Consider the following 20,268-nt stretch of genomic DNA (forward strand, 5'->3'; position numbering starts at 1 on the left):
TTGGGAAACTAGAGAAGAGAGAAAGCTTTTTTTTGGTTGGGGGTAAGTGTGAAAAAAAACACACACAAAAGTCTGGATCCCGGAAATACTCCTTCTCAACTTTAAAACAAAGGGTCTGCAAACGTGTCAAGTTTAAGACTTGTGGGCTTCATCTCCCAGAATTCCTGAGCTAACATGACTGGAGGAGAGATTCTGGGAGTTGAAATCCACAAGTCTTAAAAGTTGCCAAGTTTGAAACCACCCCTGGCTTAAAACGTCGCTTTCTTCAACTCTTACTTGAAGGACAGCTGAGCTCCCTATAGACTTTGCCCATCGATCGGGAAAGGTGCGAGTCGGTTCAGCAATCGCTCAGCGCATTTCTACCTAAATTGCGTTCAAGTTGAGGAGGTCTTCAACCCCAAGAGTTGTGTAATTGTATGCCTGCAATTCATTACACAATTGCTTGCAGAGGCTTTTTTGTCCTTCCTATTGAAAAAGCAAGTCGTGGAATTGCTCTTTTAGAACCCATCTCACCTTTCTGCGTTGGCTGAAAGGATTTCTCAACTCCGATGTAGAAGAAGCTCCTTTCTCTTCCTAAATCTTCACTCGAGGGATTTCACCTGCTCTTAAAGCCGCTAATGAGATGACTCCCTATCCAGAATAAGGATACAGCCCCGGATCCCTCAATATAGCTAACAAGATTGAGTGTCCGCACCAATTATACTAGAAGTTAGTCCTATTAAAAGCAGCCTAGAGATCTTTGCCACGTCGACATTGGTATCGCCAAGTAAAAATGAGCAAAATATAAGAGAGAAGAATGGGTCAAGGAAGTCTTATGGAGGGGGAGGGAGCGGGGGACAGAGGGCTGAAGTGTAATTAAAAATTCTCTTTGGGGGCTTTTACCACCCTAAATTGGAGGGACCGATCTGTGGCTCTCGAGATATTGCTGAAGTAGAATTCCCAGCAACTCCACTATTAACCATGGAGCCACAGGACTGGATGGACTGGTCCTTCATTGTAATGATAAGCAGTCTTCCTGAGATGATGACACACTTGAAATTTGGATTATTTATATATTTATTGGATGTATAGAGTCTTGTGAGAACTCTTCCACATACCATGAGAGAGGATGTCTATAGTATTGACAAAGTGGTTGCTCTAAGCCAGGGGTCTTCAAATTTGACGGCTTTAAAACTTTTGGCCTTCAACACCCAGAATTCCTCCTCCAGTCATGTTAGCTCAGGAATTCTGGGAGTTGAAGTCCACAACTCTTAAACTTGCCAAGTTTGCAGACCCTTGCTCTAAGCAGTGACAGGCAGTCCTCAAAAGGTCATTTACCCAAAGGCGAACTGGTGGAGTTGTTCCTATTCCCCAGTAAACATACATTTAAATCTCTCAGTGAATAATATGTAAACCTTCAGGTATTGTTGGACTGCGGCTGCCATCAGTCTTTCCTATGACCGTGCTATCTTGGACTTATGAGAATTAGAGTTTGACAGCATTCAGGGAGCCACGTGTTGCCCAACTGTGCTCCAAGCAAGGTTGTTGTGGAGTAGGTTTGAAAGAATGCCTAAGATGTAGCTCAGTGTTCATCCAAGATTTCAGGCAAACATTCATTAAGACTATGATACACGCCTTGTTAAGTCAAGGACTGCAAAATCTATTGGGAAAGCTGATTTACTATTGGATAAGAAAATCCTATTATCTTACGTACACAAAGAAGGTTCTTAGTTCTTACTGTGTGCCAAAACCAGAATAGTGCCCATGTGTGTTTTGATGTGCCAGGAAGACAGTAGAAAGTCATTCAAAGAGTCATCTTTGGCTGGATGAGGAACATAGCTAGCCTTTCCATGGCTTTATCAGGACTACTTTTCTTCCAATAGTGTTCATCAGGGACATGGACTTTCAAAGATTTTAGGAGATCTGGAGGAGAATGCTTGTTCAACCCCTCCAGTTTTCCTCATTGCTGGTATGATGCCATCTTTTTCTCTACTACTTCTAAGACCCATGGTGGTTAGAATGCAGCACTGCAGGTTAATTCTGCTGACTGCCAGCAGTTCAATCTTGTCCAGTTCAAGGTTGACTCAGCCTTATATCCTTCCAAGGCTGGTAAAATGAGGACACAGATTCGCTTAGAGAGAGCTGTAAAGCACTATGAAGTGATATACTGTATACGTTTTATTGCTATTGCTATTTATTATACAAATACAGAGAAATTTTAATAGATGGGAAGAAAGTATTGCTACACTTGTTATCTTCAAATACCAACCCACACTTTGGAAGAGGGTTTGGCAGTTATTCTTCAATGAAGAGCCTGAAGAGACTTCAAAGATAAACCAATATTTTGTATTAAAAACAGCCCTCTGCATCTGTCCACACCAAGTTTCAAAGCAGTCCACATCTTCTATTATCTTCTTTAATTCATTGCATAGTTGACTGCTTTTGCTGAGGAAGATTGAAATGACTGTTGGCAGAAAGGGCATCTTTTCTTTCTATCACTGTTTTAAATCATATGATGTTTTTCTACATCAACTGACTTTTAAAAAATCTATGTACTAGGTAGGAATGCTGAATACATTTTGCTTATTTTTTTTAGCATTCATTACTTAATGCAGTTGGTATTTTGAAAAACTTCATACGGAATGTAGTTCAGATTTAGATAACATCTCTTTTCTTAAGTATCCAAATTATATTTGGTAGCCATGGCTTGTTCTATTTCTAAGTGTCATCAGCTTTGCTTTTTTTTTTTGGGGGGGTTCTAATTTTTTAAAATTATTTTTAGAGGTCCTGGCAATAAGGATATTGTTTAGGATCTGCTAATATCCCAAACAAAGCTGTAGAAGTTTCTGAGGCTTTTTTTCCACTTTAAATATTTTGAAGTCATTGCTCTCTTAAGTCAAAATGGTGATATCATTAGAAGGACAGATGAATGCATACATGCAACCTACGAAAACCTCTTTCTCTAGTACTGAATCTCCTGGTTGCAACATTTATGCAGGTGGCTATGGAAAAACCTGGTTCATTTGTGACTGAGCTGCATGGAAGCTGTGGTTCAAATGATAAATAGTATAGATGAATATAGGACTGGAATGTTGGGTTTCAAGACGCATTAATTCTTTGATTCGTTTATTGTCTGGGAAAGTCTTGTGGAAAATGCTGGCAATAATTGGATACTTATCTCTGTGATAGTACTAAAGAGCCCCTGGAAGAATAAAATTCACTAATGATAGGTGGCAAGAACTCCTTGGGTTCCTGATACCATAGGACTTTTTGGGGTGAAAAAAGAATGCGTGCATATCATAGATAGTTCCCCCCACCCTTCCAGTCAAAGCAATATTGGTCAATTCTATACAAGCAGAGAGGCAGAAACTTCTGTTTTGCACATATTCTTTTCCATTATGCAATGGAAATCCTTCCCCTCCCATGCGCATAAATAACTAAATAAAAATTTTGAGAGCTCCTAGTATTACTAATCAAAAGACGTTACGGAAGCATTCAATCCTTTCCAAATATTGTGTGTATTATTGGGTCCTGTATTGTGCTAAGGCAAAGAGGCATACATTGGTACGATCACCCAGAAGAGTTACAGCTAGTATTTGGACACTCATATACACCCATCTCCATTGCATTCCATGAGCAAAGCGGAGAAATGGGCAGTACATCATATCTGGAAGCTGTGAACGGACAGAAGGCTCCTTTTATTGGACTGAATATCATGCTTGAAATAGTGAGTCCATTAAAATCAATGGAGCAGGTTATGATCACCAACACTTGGAAGTTGCCTCTTGACCATAGTCCTCTATACGATTCTCTTCCACCCAATCTCGTCTTGAAATTTTAGAGCTTTCTGCTTAACCGAATTCTTTGCAAAAAGCAACTCTCATCTTTTCATTCTTGCAGGTCTGCAAAAATCTACAAATGCATCTAGGGTTTATTTTAATGTTTAGCTTCTCTCTCTCTCTCTCTCTCTCTCTCTCTCCCCGCCCCCCAACAGAAGGGGCACCTATTTATGGCATTTGCATGCTTTCGAACAGCTAGGAGAGCAAGAGTTGGCCAAGGACAGGAGCTCACCCTGTCACATGGCACTTGGGTCTCGAACCCACACATTCAAATCGGGGTTGACTCCTAGCAACTGCCTGGACTTGTCCCTGCAGTTTTCCTGGCAAGATTTTTCAGAAGTGGTTTGCCATTGCTTCCTTCCTAGAGCTAAGACTGTGTGACTAGCTCAAAGTCACCGAGCTGGCTTTGTGCCTCAGGTGAGCCAAGAACTCACAGTTGCCCAGTTCCTAGCCAGATGTCTTAACCACCATGCTGAAGTGTCTCTCATTTAATTGCACTATAGAACAGGGGTCTCCAACCCTGGCATCTTTAAGACTTGTGGACTTCAACTCCTAGAATTCCTTAGCCAGCTTTACTTTGAGCTTTGCTGGCTGAGGAATTCTGGGAGTTGAAGTCCACAAGTCTTAAAGTTGCTAAGGTTGGAGACCCCTGCTGTAGAAGATTTATTTATTTATTAAATTTGTATTTTGTCTTTCATCCAAGACCTCAGTGAGCCACCATAAATAACACTACTCTCTCCTGTTTTTCACCATCATATCAATCATATAATTAAAGAAGTACTTTATAAACTCACTGTAGATAAATTCTGCTAATCCAAAATTCTTTTTAACCAATATAGAGAATCACTATATTATTAAATCTGCTTAGACTGCTACTAAAGTCCATATCTTTTAGGTCCAGCAAGTGAAAAGAGCGATCTTTCTAATGCGCGTAATGCCTGTACTCAGTGGTTAATTATTCTCCACACAACCAGGGTTTAGACTTAGCAAAACTAAACATTAGCTGTCTATTACCTAGGAACAAAAGTTGGACACATGTCCTAAAAGACTCACAAGAGACTTTGCAAATTGCACATCTATCTTCCCTGCCCCCAAAAGTACACACACACCAGTCCACACTGCAGCAACCTTGAAACCTGCTAACCCTCTTCTGACCTCAGTTCTTGCACTTTGGTCTGTCATCTGTTGTAACATTAACAGAAGGCAACCTTTGCACTATTTCTAATGGGGAATTCCCCCCCCCTCTATCTTTTTCTATAGATCTTTTTTTTTAAAAAAAAGACTTACACTCTAGCAAGGTTGACCGTTTCTGCCCAGATCCTGTTGACTGGCTGCCAGGTATTTGATTAGGCAAACAGTCTTCTTTACTTTGGATGCCACTGATATATCTTAAATGCTGCCACACTTTTATAGTGCTGCAACACCCTTTTCTCATTGTGAAACTTTTAGGCTTGGAAAATACAATTTATTTGTGTGACAAGTGGGTTTCATTCAATATCTAGCTACATCCATCTCAATTGCTAGCCTTCAAAGCTTTGGGATGGGCAGGAGGGCGGGGATGGTGGACAATTTTCCCTAGAAGCCAAAGTTTGTTATTTGACTATGACTTGTACTTTTCAAAACAATAGAACTGCACGCTCACAGAACCGGTTGTTAAACCGGTTGCAGCCCCCCACTGATTTGCTCTCTGCTTCTAGCAATCTGCCTGCCCTCACCCATATTGCTTCTTCTCATCATACGGATAATTTGTTTCTTCAATGAGGTATTTTTAGGCTGCTTTTAAGAGCCTTACCTTCCCAGGGCAACTTCTAGACTGGTTTCCTCAAACAAGTTTGGATGAGGTTCATGACCATACAGGGAAGGGAAAATATCAAACAGGGCTTTGCTTTCACCACCCTGAATTTTTTTCCTTGCTGTGGATAGTTAATTGAAAGTGGTGATTAAAATAACCAAAAACATATTACACCTGAAATAAAAAGCAGAAGGAAATAGAAGAGAAAGGCACAGCATTCTGTGTCTACTTGCTTTTAGCTGGCATTTTTGTTTTAAAGGCAACATTACGATAGAAATAGCAAGAAAAACAGCGTTGTCCAGATTCCAGTCCAACTTAAGGCAAGTTTCTGATTCGCATGTGTACGTACTCAACACATGTCTGCACATACGCCTTTCTTTTTTTCAAAAAAATAGATTGAATGCAGGAATAATGAAAAGCACCTTTACTAACATCAAAAGACCTAAGAGATTGCCTATGGAGTTGCACATGATTTTATAACAGAAACCCTCCAAAAATATTGTCTCAATGGGCCGATTAACACATTCTTTTTTATTTTTGAGAATGTGCATCTCTTTAAACAATACTGCAAAGAAACAGTGTCTTGGAAGTACAAAAATATATATTTCTCTTACTACAGTAGAACTTGGGTCTTGAGACATTTCAAAATTGGAGAAAGGCTCAATTAGATCTTGCCTGGCACTCCCTTGATGTGTTTTTCCACAGCTCCAATCCAATGATGGGATTCAAAAAAATTTACTACCAGTTCTGTGGCTGTGGCTTGGTGGGCATGCTGTGGCTTGGTGGCATGGCAGGTGAAGGATATTATAAAATTCCCATTCCCTCCCCACTCCACTAACCTGCTTTCCAGCTCCATTCTCCTGTACAGGGCAACAAAAGAAGACCCAGCCGATCAGCTGGGACTCAGGAGGCAGAGAATAGATGGGGGCAGGGCCAGTCAGAGCTGGTATTTGTCGGTTCTCCGAACTACTCAAAATTTCCACTTCTGGTTCTCCAGAACTGGTCAGAACCTGCTGAATACCACTTCTGCTCCATCCTTTCCAATCAGCTATTCGTAAAAGAGGAGCCTAATGCATCAAGGCTTTGAACATCTGTTCTGATTATTTGCTTTCCTTTCTAAAATGTCTACTGTTCCCAGGATAGAGATAAATAAAACAGTCACTTTAAGAGTACTGCTGTTCACATGATCACTCAGTCTCCCTTATACCTTGACTGGACTTGCGTTGCCCATAATTTTAGCTTTGCTCCGACTGTGGCACCCATGGTATAAAAAATGCAATTTTGGCCTCTCTGGTCAAAAGAGCAATATGGTATGTATGCTATATACACCATCCAGATGTGATTCATTAAAATACAGATAGTCCTCGACTTACAATTATTTGTTTAGTAACTATTCGAAGTTACGATACTGAAAAAAGTGAGTTATGACCATTTTTCACAAGACTGTTGCAGCATTTACACAGTCATGTGATCAAAATTCAGATATTCGGCAACTGGCATAGATTTGTGACAATTGCAGTGTCCCAGAGTCATGTGATCACCTTTGGCGACCTTCTGAAAAGCAGAGTCAACAGGAAAAGCCAGATTCACTTAACAAAGACACGTTACTAATTTAACAACTGCAGTGATTCACTTAACAACTGTGCTAAGAAAAGGTCATAAAATGAGGCAAAACTCACTTAACCACTATCTTGCTTAGCAATGGAAGTTTTGGTCTCAGATGGCCGTAAGTCGAGGACCACCTCTGCATGACACTTAGAGCCCATTGTATCATTTTATTAAGCCAGTTGTTAATTAGATCAGAATTATAGAAAGGCAAAATATCTTAGGCATTAATCTTAGCAAACACAGAAAATAATTGCTCGGTTTGTTGTTCTTATTACCCAGGATCTAATAAACAGGAAAGGCTGAAAATGTGGGGTTTCCCTCATTATGTTTACCTTTCTTTTCTAAATAAGGAATTTGTTTATTTGTAGGTATTTTATTAGAAGAAAATAATCTTATAATCTCCACGCTTTCCAGCCTTAAAATTAACAGGGTGCCACGTATTACTTACATTAGAGATGGTCAGAAGGAAGACCAATTTCTAGAGATGTCAATGCTTGAAGAATGTAGGACACTGTAGATATTGTTCCAAATTCTGAAGGTCCTGTGTGCGTTAAGCAATAATGCACATTGAGAACATGTCCACAGGAGGATTCTAAGCAGCTCCAGACGTCTGTTTTTCCCATGATGTCAGCAGGGCTGGAAAATTAAGCTGGTTTATCTCCAGCTCAGCTGTGGCTTAGACGAGAGTGCTGTGGAACTCGTGTTATTCTTGCCTTCTTGTGTGGAGATGTTGCTGTTCCACTTCTCTTTGAGCGGGAACTCTTCATTCCTTCACCTGTTTTTTTTTTGGGGGGGGGAACTGTACAGGGAATCCTCGACTTATGACCGTTCATTCAGGACTGTACAGGGAATCCTTAACTTATGACCATTCATTCAGGAACCTTTCAAAATTACAATGGCTCTGAACAAAGGGATTTACCACCTGTTCCTAAACCTGTGGATGCTGCAGTACCCATCCAATCACTTATCCACCAGCCCTTATGACAGACCTCAGGGATGCTCCCACCTGCATCCCACCCCACTGGGTCCCTTGGGCCTACCTTCCACCTGGCTGGGTCCCCACACAGGTCTTGGGCGTGCTTCCTGCCCCTCTGGGTCTCACAGTTTTAGTTCCATTCAGGAATAAGAATGGAAAATTTGGTTTCAGTTGGTCCAACTACATATGTCCATTTGGCAGGGTGCCAGGGTTGAGTTTGAGACTGTTCCTCACTATCCAGACCTTCACAGTCTCCAAACACTGAGATAAGACCTTGATGTTAGTTATCCTTAGCTTAGTTAGCCTAAACTTAGATATATCATCAGCTTAGTGGTCATACCTAACCTCAAAACGACAGATCACCTCACACAGATATTAAATAAGAGAGGGGAGAGTGCCAAGTCCAACAGCACCCTGCATATCAAGGAACTCAGGTTCATAATCTCCTCCCACTAAGACTGACTGGGACCAATTATAAAGAAAGAGGAAAATCACCACAATAGCAATAGTACGGAGACTTATATACCACTTCACAGTGCTTTACAGCCCTCTCTAAGCAGTTTACAGAGTCAGCCTATGGCCCCCAACAATCTGAGTCCTCATTTTACCCACCTCGGAAGGATGGAAGGCTGAGTCGTCAACCTTGATTCTGGTGGGATTTGAACTGCCAAATTGAAGGCAGTTGATAGTCAGCAGAAGTGGCCTGCAGTACAGCACTCTAACCACTGTGCCATCGAGGCACAATACAGTGCCTCCTATTCTTCATCCTCAGAAAGTGGTCCAGAAATACACTGTGGTTAATTGTATTGAAAACAGCCAAGACATCAAGAACTGGGATAATCCTGGTTCCTCTAGAGACCACCACAAATGTCCCCGATGGCATCTCTGTACCAAGTTCCTGTCTGAATCCCAACCAAAATGAATCCCAGGCCCTTTGAAGCTGAAGACATTTTTAAAATCCACTATTTATTGTTTTTTTGTGTGTTGTTTTACTGATATATAATGGCTGAAAACCTCAATGTGGGTGAGAATGTGTCCTCTTCCTGTTACATTTAAATACACAATTTTCTGATTCCAGGGGTGTCAAACTCAAGGCCTGGGGGCCAATTCTGGCCTAGCGGGTGCTTAGATCTGGCCCGTGGGGCCTTCTTGGAAATAGCAAAGGACCAGCCCACAGTGCCTTTGCCAGCAAAAATGGAGCTTGTGAGGGCTGCTGGCAGAGGGTAGCAGGAAGCCGTCCCGGCCAAAAATGGAGCTTGAGAGCCCGTTTTCGCTGGCAAAGCACTCAGGCCACCACAGGCGCCCCCAACACAAGTGATGTTATTTTGGCCACGCCCACCCTAGCCACACCCACCCCAGCCCCCAAGGTCAAACACAACCCTGATGCAGCCCTCAATGAAATTGAGTTTGACACCCCTGCCTTATGCCATTATAATGATGCTGCTGTTGTGAAAATAAATTTTAAAAAATCATAGGATTATACAGATATCCAAATAAATTTATCTTAAAACTTTGGAATGGTCTTTTCTTCCAGCCACCATGACCCACCAGTTTCCAAGCCTCTCTCCGGAGCAGAAAAAGGCACTCTCTGACACAGCTCAGAGGATTGTAGCTACTGGCAAAGGGATCCTAGCTGCAGATGAATCTGTTGGTAAGTATCATCAAACAATTATTTTTCTTCTTTTCTGTTGAGGCTGAAAGGTTAGATTCATTCATTTCAGTAGAGAATGATTCAACTATAAGGTACACCATTGATAAATGATGAATGAAGCTCGTTTTCAGAGTTGCCTTAGACCAGAAGGTCTCCAAACTTGGCAACTTTTAGACTTTTGAACTTCAACTCCCAGAATTCTCCAGACAGCATGCTGACTGAGGAATTCTGGGAGCTGAAATCCATAAGTCTGAAAGTTGCCAAGTTTGAGGACCCCCTGCCTTAAGCAAGATAAGGGAAGACATTCAGAAATGAATTTCACATTATTTTCTAATCTCCCTCTGTTTTTCCTAGTCTGCACACTTTTAGACTGCAGGCAAGGGATAGAAAATGTGAATTTTCCAATCAAAAATTGCTAGTATAATCTCAATTTCCCCTAATCCTATAGGATGGAAAAGATTAGCCAATTTTCTATAAATATCGAGAATATTTTCATGTGATGTGGAATGTGAAGATTAAATTCCATGCCTGTAATCTGAAGGAATGTAATCCACATAGGTGATACCACCAGCTATATTTTAGATGATGGCACTTTTCAAATCATTGCATGTTATTCATGAAAGTACACCCTACCATCTTCTTTTGCGGCACTTTTAAAACTTGTTATAAATAAAAGGACGGATTATAGGTAAAGGTCACCAACACAAAGTTCCTGACTTTTATTGGTTTCCCTCTCCATAGGGACAATGGGTAACAGGTTGCAACGCATCAAGGTGGAGAATACGGAAGAAAATCGCCGTCAGTTCCGTGATATTCTCTTCTCTTCCGACCCATCCATCAGCCAACAGATTGGGGGAGTTATTTTCTTCCACGAGACTCTCTATCAGAAGGACAACACTGGAAAACTCTTCCCAGCTGTCATTAAGGACAAAGGCATAGTTGTTGGAATCAAGGTAAATAGTTTCAAAATCCTTTCCTAGATGTCTCAAATGTGCTTTTTTCAAAAAGCAACTGGACTGTTTTTTTCCTTGATGAAGAAAACATTTGGTTCTAATCCAAGAAGCTTCATCAGTTCTGATGAAGGGAGGATGAAAGGATCAGAACTGATCCCCAGCATCAGAACTGATGAAGCTTCTTGGATGAGAAGCAAAACATTTTCTTTTTGTTCTTCTTCATGGGAAAAAACGGTCCAGTTGCTTTTTGAGACAACAATGATCTGGATGACTGAGATTCTCCACAGACACCCTTTCCTAAAGTTAGTTGCTGCAGAAAAGTAGCAGTATCCTGCTTTTATCTGCACTTCTATTATAGTTTGGATTGCAGGCCATGCAAAAACAAAGATAGAATAAAGTAAAGAAGGAAGCTGTGATTTGGCTGAGTTACTCAGAGTTTACATGTGGTAAATCATCAGGGTGAAGTTGATCCCATAAATCCAACATATATTGGTAGTGCCCGTGTTTAAATGACCTGTGTGCTTTACTACATTTTGTGACACATGTGTATTACATTGTGCGTTAATTATCCACAGCTGGATAAAGGCACAGCTCCATTGGCAGGAACTAACAATGAAACCAGCATTCAAGGTAAGCTTTCTTTTACCTCATAGAATCTTCAGAAGCATTAGCTAGAACGTTAGATAAAAGGGTTGAAGAACAAGGAAATGGACACAGCGCATTTGAGTGGAAACACTTCTATAAACAATAAAAGCAAGAACAAATTAACATTAGGAGGAATTGAAGCCTGAATTTGAGAGGCAGGGTTGCCTTTAGTACTGAAAACTCAAGAAATGATGAATCCAAAAAACAGAATTTACGTTCCAATGGGAACACAATTACATGCTTAAGGTAGAAAAAGTAATTATTGTTACGTGCCGCAGAGGCAGTGCTTAAAAGGATTTATGAAAAAACAAGGAATTCTTGTCTAAAACTTCCTCAGGACTACAAAACAATTCAATTTGTCTATCTGGTATTCCAAGCTTACAGAAGGCAGTGGTTTTATTTACATGGCATTCTTATCCATGGTTAACTCAAGATTTTTTCAATGAGACCAATATACAGTATTAGATTGGAGATTGGACAACTGGAGCCATAAGCTAACTTCAAGGATTGAGTTTGCCACATTGGAACAACCCAATTGCTAAAATATTTTTACATTTGCCTTCAGGTCTGGATGGGCTTGCTGAGCGCTGCGCCCAATATAAGAAAGATGGAGCAGATTTTGGCAAGTGGCGTGCTGTGCTGAAAATTACACAGACAACTCCTTCCCCCCTTGCCATCCAGGAGAACGCTAACACATTGGCACGCTATGCTAGCATTTGCCAACAGGTACAATTAGATGTCCACAAATATTTGGGGGCTTGGGACAGTTTGTCCAGTGGTTTGATAATGAGTATGATTGTGAGTATTCCTAGTTTTAAGCTGGCTAAACTCAAGTACAGCCTATCTGGATTTCAATTTAATCATCTCTCTCTGTTTAAACACCAGCATGGCTTAGTTCCTATTGTGGAACCTGAAATCTTACCTGATGGAGACCATGACCTGCAGCGATGTCAGTATGTGACTGAAAAGGTAAAGAGTTGTTGCTATTATTATTATTATTATTATTATTATTATTATTATTATTATTTTGCACAATCAGCCAGATAGATGTTCAGACTGGGTTTGGCATTTTAGTTTACCTATAGAGTCTTTGCCAAGGACCTAGGATAGGCAAATCTGGATGTCTGATAATGTTACAGATATTGTCGCAATATGGAAGCTGTTCCAAGTAAATCCACCTTCTACAATTGACTTCATCATCATCATCATCATCATCATCAATGTGGTCCACTTTTTGGTCTAAAATTAAATTCCTATGAGTGCAATGGTCTCATCCCCTGATTATCAGAATTTACTCACTTAGAATGTATTTCTAGTCTTCAAGGACTTTAAGTCCTGTTTTGTGTCTCTTAATATTCATTATACTCCTAAGTTATATCATTTTTTTTAAAAAAAAATAGGAGAACCTTTTAACCTCAGCCGTTATGGGTACAATTAGAGGTTTGTGCAGGCTTGTACTTTTATTAGAAATAAATAGGCAAAAATACACACCATCCATGAACATATATGCCAGTTTTGAAATCTTGGGCTAATGCCTTTTGAAGTGAAATGAGTAAAGTCGAAGATTTGTTTTCTCCATTTTTTAAAAAATATAAGGCAAGCATATGTTACTGAGCCACACCTTCCAACATTTCTTATCCTGGACCATAATGGAGGTTAAAGGAACTTACATACTTGACATCTAGAATAGTGGTCCCCAACTTTTGTGGCTTGGCAGCCGCCAGGGAGGAGAGGGGAACTGGGCCGTGTGAACAGCTGGCCAGCACACACATGCACACATAGCTCGACTGCAAGTTGAATTGTGCACACGTGATGTGCGCGTTGGCCCACTGATCATGTGACCTGGTTCTGAATAGCCACAGCCTGGTAGTGGGCCATGGGTTGGGGACCTCTGATTTAGAGGACCTGGTTAGATGTAAGCAAAGTGTAATCAATGATAATGTATTGCACTCCTATCATTTACAATCAGTGTGATTGTTAATGAATGACAGAGAATAGTCTGACACCGAAGAAATGTACCAGACTGAGGAAGAACAGCCATCTTGAATAGCCATGGGAGACACTGAAGGAAACTTACTGGCAAGATTGTTGCCAAACCATCTTGTCCTGAGGATAAAGACACACTTATCTGAGAGTTAGCACACTAAAAGAAGTGAGCATATTATAAACACTTCCACCATCACTTTTCTTTGTATCTCAGGTGCTGAGTGCTGTTTATAAGGCCTTGAATGACCACCATGTTTATTTGGAAGGGACACTACTAAAGCCCAACATGGTGACAGCTGGACAAGCTTGTCCCAAAAAATATACCCCACAAGATGTGGCCATGGCAACAGTTACAGCTCTCCTTCGGACAGTCCCAGCAGCTGTTCCAGGTAATTCTTCAGGCCCTGTTATTTGAGCAACTGAAATCTCCTTGGTTATTATCTCATTTCCGCTTTCCCTACTAATTAAGGCTGTTTTAAAGCTAATTTGAACACCTTGAATCAATATTCCTTGGTTTTTGAAGGGAAAAATGTGTTTACATATGAATGTTCTATCCACAGCAAGAATGGATTTTTGGAACACAAAATCTTTTTGCACTCACACTTGCCAATTGTGCACCTATCTTCAGCCGGCTCAGTTTGTATAGTGGAAGATTGGAAAACTCTAGTGCCTTATTCCACAAGTTTCTGAGTCTTCACATCTTAGTTTCATCTCATGCTTTCAGGGAGTAACTAGGTAGCTCCTTCTGTCACTCCTATCTTCCATAGTACCTCATTAGAGTTCACTCTCTTCCTTAGATATGTGAGATAGTCTAGTTTCATTTTAACTTAATTTTTAAAGTACTAAATGGCTTAGAATTAGGTTATTTGAAAGAATCCCTACAAAATGTGGCCTATTGGGGCAATAAAGACCATCTTAGGTTTCTCATTCAGGTCAATGTGTATTTTTTACTGGTGTAGTCCCATCTTTATTGCAACCTCTCAGTAGAAGGGTTCCTGTCTTCATTTTTGATTACTTTTTTGATAAGCCTGAAAATTTCAGTCCACATTTAAAATGATTGTAAAATGCAGCTCCAAAATTTGACATCTCGCTGGGTTTGCTTTTATTATGTTTAAATGTGGCCTCTGTTGAAATGGAATGTTTACAGTATAGTGTAGCTTGAATTAGCTGTCCTTTAATATTTTTTAATTCTCTGAATTCTTGAAAAATAAGAAATTCTTGAAAAATATGAAACGTAAACTACCTTGAGAAACTTTTTACCTTGAAAGGGGAATTTAAAAAAATGTTTTGATAAGAAACATTGGAGGCACATAAACAGAAAGTAAAGAAGCCCTTGAGTGAAGTCCAACCTCACATATTTTTCATGACAACACAGGTAGTCCCTGACTTATGACCACAATTGAGACCAAAATTTCTGTTGCTAAGTGAGACAGTTAAATGAGTTTTGCCCCATTTTATGATCTTTCTCGCCCCAGTTGTTAAGTGAATCACTACAGTTGTAAAATTAGTAGCACGGTCTCAAAAGGTGATCACGTGACCTCAGGACACTGCAACCGTCATAAATACAAACCAGTTGCCAAGTGTCCAAATTTGGATCACGTGGCTACAGGGTTGCTGTAACTGTCAAATTTTGATCACATGACTACAGGGTTACTGTAATTGTTTATGTGCGAAAATGGTCATAAGTCACTTTTTTCAGTGCCGTTGTAACTTTGAATGGTCACTAAACGAATTGTTGTAAATCAAGGACTACCTGTAATATGGAACTAGCTGACCATCATTTCCTTCTGAGGTTTTGGATTTATTAGTCTAATCATATAAAAAGTCATGATTAATCCAGCACAGTTACTTTATCATTTATGAATTTGAGCCATCAGTATCTTCTAATCTGATTCAAACTGCAGGAATTTGCTTCCTTTCTGGGGGCCAAAGTGAAGAGGAGGCCTCCATTAACCTCAATGCTATTAATCTGTGCCCACTGCCCAAACCCTGGAAGTTGACTTTCTCCTATGGACGAGCTCTACAGGCATCAGCACTGGCTGCCTGGTCTGGCAAGCCTGAGAATAAGAAGGCTTCCCAAGAGGCCTTCATGAAACGGGCAAAGGTAAGCCAGTACCTTAAAAGAACCAGAATCTCTAAGGTGCCAAATCTAAACAACATAATCTGTATATGTTTCAGGAGGAGACGGGATGGCCCATAGGTCAGAGGTTTTCAGACTGGTCTTGTGGTGCAAGAGTCATAACCTCACCCTGAACATCAAAAAAACCAAAGAATTGATTATAGACTTTAGATGATGCAAAGCACTATATATCAATGGAGATTATGTGGAAAGAGTTCATAGTTTTATATTTCTAGGAACTCATATTTCTGTTGGGCCACTGCAAAGAAGGCCCAACAGCGCCTGCACTTTCTGAGGCTGCTGAAAAAGAGTGGTCTGGGTGAGAAGTGGCTGGTTACTTTTTACCGTTCTACCGTTGAGAGTATTTCGGCATACTGTGTAACAGTGTGGTATGCTGGACACTCTGTAGTGGATAAGATGATGCTCACAGCACAAAAAAACATCGGTTGCTCTCTTTCTTCTTTGGAAGATATTGCGAAGACCAGACTCCTCTCTAGAGCACTAAAAATCTCCACAGACTGTTCTCATCCTGGTCATTCATATTTCGAACTGTTACCATCAGGGAGACGTTAAAAATGAGGACTAATAGACTGAGAAACAATTTCTTTTCCAAGGCAATAACTGTCTTGAATCAAACAGTGCATTTGTGATTTAGTCCTATGTATATAGTGGCATTTTTAAACTATTTAACTTACTGAATGTTTTAGATAGGTCTTAGATTAGGTTTTTAATTATTATTATTATTTTAATTATTTCAATTTTTAAATACTCTGTGGTGTGATTGTGATGTGGTGTTTGGGGCACTGTGCTGGAGTAGCTTTCAAATTTCATTGTATTCATGGAATGCAATGACAATAAAGGTATTCTATTCTGAAAAAAAACCCTGAAATATGACAGATTAGCTTTCAGCCAAGCTATTTCTAACATTTTTTTAGCACTAATAGAACAGGAATGGATGCATCTTCCCTCAAATTTCATTTCTTTTAAATGATCCAGCTATCTGTCACCACACTGGTGGATACATCCTTTGGAGGACAAAATTATAAAAGGGGCCCATAATTATAATTGAAAAGTGTGCCCCAAGGACCAAGCAGGTCATCTGTCCTGGTTTATCATGTAAAAATCTAAATATGTCATTCAGTCAATAAACCCAAGTTAAATGAGACACACCTGAGTTAAGCCAAGCTCAGGATGCTATGGAGCCTCACCATGCAAATTTTGTGGTCAAGCCATAGTAGTTGCACTATAAATGGGATAGTTTAGTCTAGTGGTTAAGCCCAAGATGTTGGCGTAGAAGCCAGGAGACAGTCAGTTCTAGTCCCACATCACCTTAGGTATAAAAACTAGCTGGGTGACTTTGAGCTAGTCACGTCAGCCCACCTCACAGGGTTGTTGTTGTGGGGAAAACAGGAGAGAGAAGTATTACCGGTAGGTATATTCATCACCTTGAGAACTATTTAAAGACATTGAGAAGAAAGAGAAGACTTCTATGAAAGCATTATTAGAGTGAAATTTACACAGATGTGAGGATTTTCTACCATTGTGTTGTGGTATATTTAATTCACAATTCATCTTGATTGACTCTATAGCTAACATATTTGTGCTCTTATCTACAAATGATTTATTACAATAACAAATAATTCAAATTTAATGTTATTTTCATATTTAATATATCAGATATAAAATTACATTGTTTCTATAATTACATATTATATCATAATTGGTTTAAAAATATAGACTATGAGTAGTGTATTTTTCCACCAGCCAAATTGACAGATTAATTTCTTGTAGAAATTATTCAGTATAGTTCAATGCAGCACTATAACAAGGGCCTGATGAGTAAAACATGCGTAAGAAACTTAAGCATTGGTTAGATTAACTGATTTTTCTTAATTCCTTGTTTTTGTTACTACCTGTATCTTTCTCTTTTCTTTTTCAGATTAATGGCTTAGCTTGCAAAGGCCAGTATGTCACATCTGAAAAGAGCAGTGGAACAGCCACCCAATCACTGTTTAGTCCCAGTTACACATACTAGTGTTAACAACCAAAACAACCAACTTCGACAACACCAAGGACCCCTCATTTCAACCCTGAGCTACAAATATTCTCCTTTACTGACATGCTAGTTCATAAAGCATGGCAGTTCAGTCACCCTCTCCTACAGTTGACAAAAGGCTGAAAGAGAAAACATTCCACAATATACCTGTGTTTCCCTAAAAATACGATCTACTCCCAAAACAAGCTATAGCCCCATTTTCATGCCTTTGCCTAATATAAGCCCTATCCCAAAACTAAGCCTGAGTTAAGCTCCACCCACCATCTGATTATATGAGGTGGGGCAAGGCGCATGGGTAAAAGTGAAGCTAGAGTGGGGATGGGGGATGCAACTGCTTCACATGCCCTGCACACACTTACTTTAGTACTGCCGCAGCAGTACGTTGCACTGCTGCCTCAATTTTTCTAGGGCCGCTTGCAGCTGCTTGCAGCATTATGCTGCGTGGCTCGTCGCTCCGGTGCCTCCGGCTCATCACTCCGGTGCCACCGGCTCGGCGCTCCGGTGCAACCGGCTCGGTGCTCTGGTGCCTCCGGCTTGGTGCTCCGGTGTAACCAGCTTGTTGCTCCGGTGCATCCAGCTCATTGCATTGGTGGCAGCACCGGTGCAACGATCCATGTGGCATATGGCCACAAGCAGCCACAAGCAGCCGCAAAAGAAGTGAAACAATGGTGCAACAGGTGTCAGGGGCATGGGCAGCCTAGCTGCTGTAGTTGTACGGTAAGCAGGTAAGACATCTCCTGAAATAACACCTGACACTTATTTGGGGGCCCAAAAGAAAATAAGACAGTCTTATTTTCAGGGAAACAGTATATTCTTAGTAGGAACAGCAAATGGATGGATTTCAATGATAGGCATCATGGCAAGTCTGTAAATCCTTTGGCACCATGCAAATCAATTTAAATACATTCATAAGGAACCAGGCAGTTTTTAAGAATCTAATTTATCATTAATTGGTCCACTGTCTTATGACTCCCTCCATGTCCTATTATTATCCAAGGGGACAAATATGAATAAAATGCCCATGTGCAGAGAACAACATGAAGAATATCAAGAGGAAGAAAGAAGAAGCAGAGAGTGACTTTTCCATTCAATAAACTCAGAGCCAATGTCTTACCACTGTGAAAAGATTAAATGGCTGTAAAACTTTAGCCAAGTCTGTAGCCATTATTCATTTCATTTCATTATTATTATTCATTAATTATTATAATTCATTATTCATTTCAGCCATTGAATTTTTGTTTTTGTTCTGGGTGGTGGGGAGAGAAGAGAGAGATATTTTACATTTCAAATAGAATACATCTAGAACCTGAACTATTACAAGAACTGAACTATTTCTTTAAGTACTTAAAAGAAACACATTGCATAGAAAAATCACCCAGGAAAATCCTGCTTTAGATAAATGATCCATAGGCCCAAACTACCTGTTGGTTAAACCAGATAGTATAAGTGCATAAATGGACCTGCCCTCTCAAAAACTCTACCTGCCCGAAATAAGATATCTTTGGTGGCAGGGATCAGACATTGCCTAATTTCAATATCCTTGTTTAAATTAATCACAGCCCTCTTCAGCTTCTTCTCATAAGGAGCTTCAATTTTTCTGTCATCCAATACAAGTTGATGTTTAATGTCAGCAGAAGCTAGTAAGTTCATTTCTGCTTTGATATACATGCATCCTTTTGTGGGAGTAGCATTTATGGTGTCCTTACCTAAAGCCAATATGTAAACAATGCATAAATGTACACAGCGGGCATGAACATGCTACCAACATAAAACAGAAGTGTTTACATATATAATAATCCTAGGCCAGGGGTAGGGAAGCTTGGCTCTTCTATCACTTATGGACTTCAACTCCCAGAATTCCTGAGTGAGCCATAAAATATAGGACATATAAATAATATAAAGAATATGTCCTACATTGATATATTTAACAGTCCCATTCCAGTCAAAACTTGATTTCCCCCACAACTGAAAAACCAGTAGGCCAGGGATGGGGAATCTTTTATGGCTCACTCAGGAATTCTGGGAAATGAAGTCCATAAGTGATAAAAGAGCCAAGTGGGATTCTGCTAGTTCAGACTGGTTCTATACAACCAGTTATGATTCAGTGCAGTTTGGAGGACCGGCAAATTGTGCTCCTGGCTGGCCCAGCCCTCTCCACTTACCCCTCCCCCACCCGCGTAGTCAGTCCTTATCGCGCATGTGCAACATTGCGTGCATGCAGACATCGATGACTGTGTTCTTCCCCGCCCAGTCACTCCTTAAGGTATTTCTTTTTTTTCCCTCCCATCAGCTGTTCCTGTGATCAGCTGTGCCGGGATTCCCCTTCCTGCCTTACTGCTTTGCCCAGGAGGCTTCCCTGGGGCCCAGGAAGGCATAAAATGGAGGGAACGGGTGCAGGAGCATAACGCCCCCTCCATTTTTTGCCTTCCTAGGCCCCAGGGAAGCTTCCTAGGAGCAAAAACGCCCCCCAGGATGCTCCCCAGAGACCCAGAAAGCCCCAAAACAGAGTGCAGAAGGGTGCTGCGTGTCCCACACCCCATGCTCCATTTTTTTCCTCCCTGAGTCCCAGGAAAGCATTCTGGGAGCAAAAATGACCCCCACAGGAGGCTCCCCTGAGGCCCAGAAGGTCCAAAAAATGGGAGGGGGTGCTGCAAAAAAAAAAAA

General features: G+C 40.5%; 1 protein-coding gene and 2 long non-coding RNA genes across 3 annotated transcripts in view; 1 reads left to right on the forward strand and 2 right to left on the reverse strand.

Annotated features, from left to right (window-relative positions):
* The window catches only part of LOC148127253 (uncharacterized), a 14,692-nt gene extending 6,693 nt beyond the window's left edge, over nt 1-7,999 (reverse strand). The window contains exon 1 of the long non-coding RNA XR_015742137.1: nt 7,667-7,999. This is a non-coding gene — a long non-coding RNA (uncharacterized LOC148127253). The remainder of the gene's footprint in view (nt 1-7,666) is intronic.
* Nucleotides 1-18,752, forward strand: part of ALDOB (aldolase, fructose-bisphosphate B) — an 18,865-nt gene extending 113 nt beyond the window's left edge. The window contains exons 2-9 of the mRNA XM_026713386.2: nt 9,729-9,845; nt 10,587-10,798; nt 11,374-11,428; nt 12,009-12,169; nt 12,329-12,412; nt 13,644-13,818; nt 15,334-15,533; nt 17,488-18,752. Of these exons, the coding sequence (XP_026569171.1) occupies nt 9,734-9,845; nt 10,587-10,798; nt 11,374-11,428; nt 12,009-12,169; nt 12,329-12,412; nt 13,644-13,818; nt 15,334-15,533; nt 17,488-17,583 (1,095 nt within the window). The 5' untranslated portion in view covers nt 9,729-9,733 and the 3' untranslated portion in view covers nt 17,584-18,752. The remainder of the gene's footprint in view (nt 1-9,728; nt 9,846-10,586; nt 10,799-11,373; nt 11,429-12,008; nt 12,170-12,328; nt 12,413-13,643; nt 13,819-15,333; nt 15,534-17,487) is intronic.
* Nucleotides 1-20,268, reverse strand: part of LOC148127252 (uncharacterized) — a 34,331-nt gene that overhangs the window by 12,403 nt on the left and 1,660 nt on the right. The window lies entirely within an intron of this gene.

The sequence above is a fragment of the Pseudonaja textilis genome, chromosome 2 (assembly GCF_049901715.1).
Source record: "Pseudonaja textilis isolate UNSWEBS1 chromosome 2, rPseTex1.2, whole genome shotgun sequence".
Taxonomy (NCBI): domain Eukaryota; kingdom Metazoa; phylum Chordata; class Lepidosauria; order Squamata; family Elapidae; genus Pseudonaja; species Pseudonaja textilis.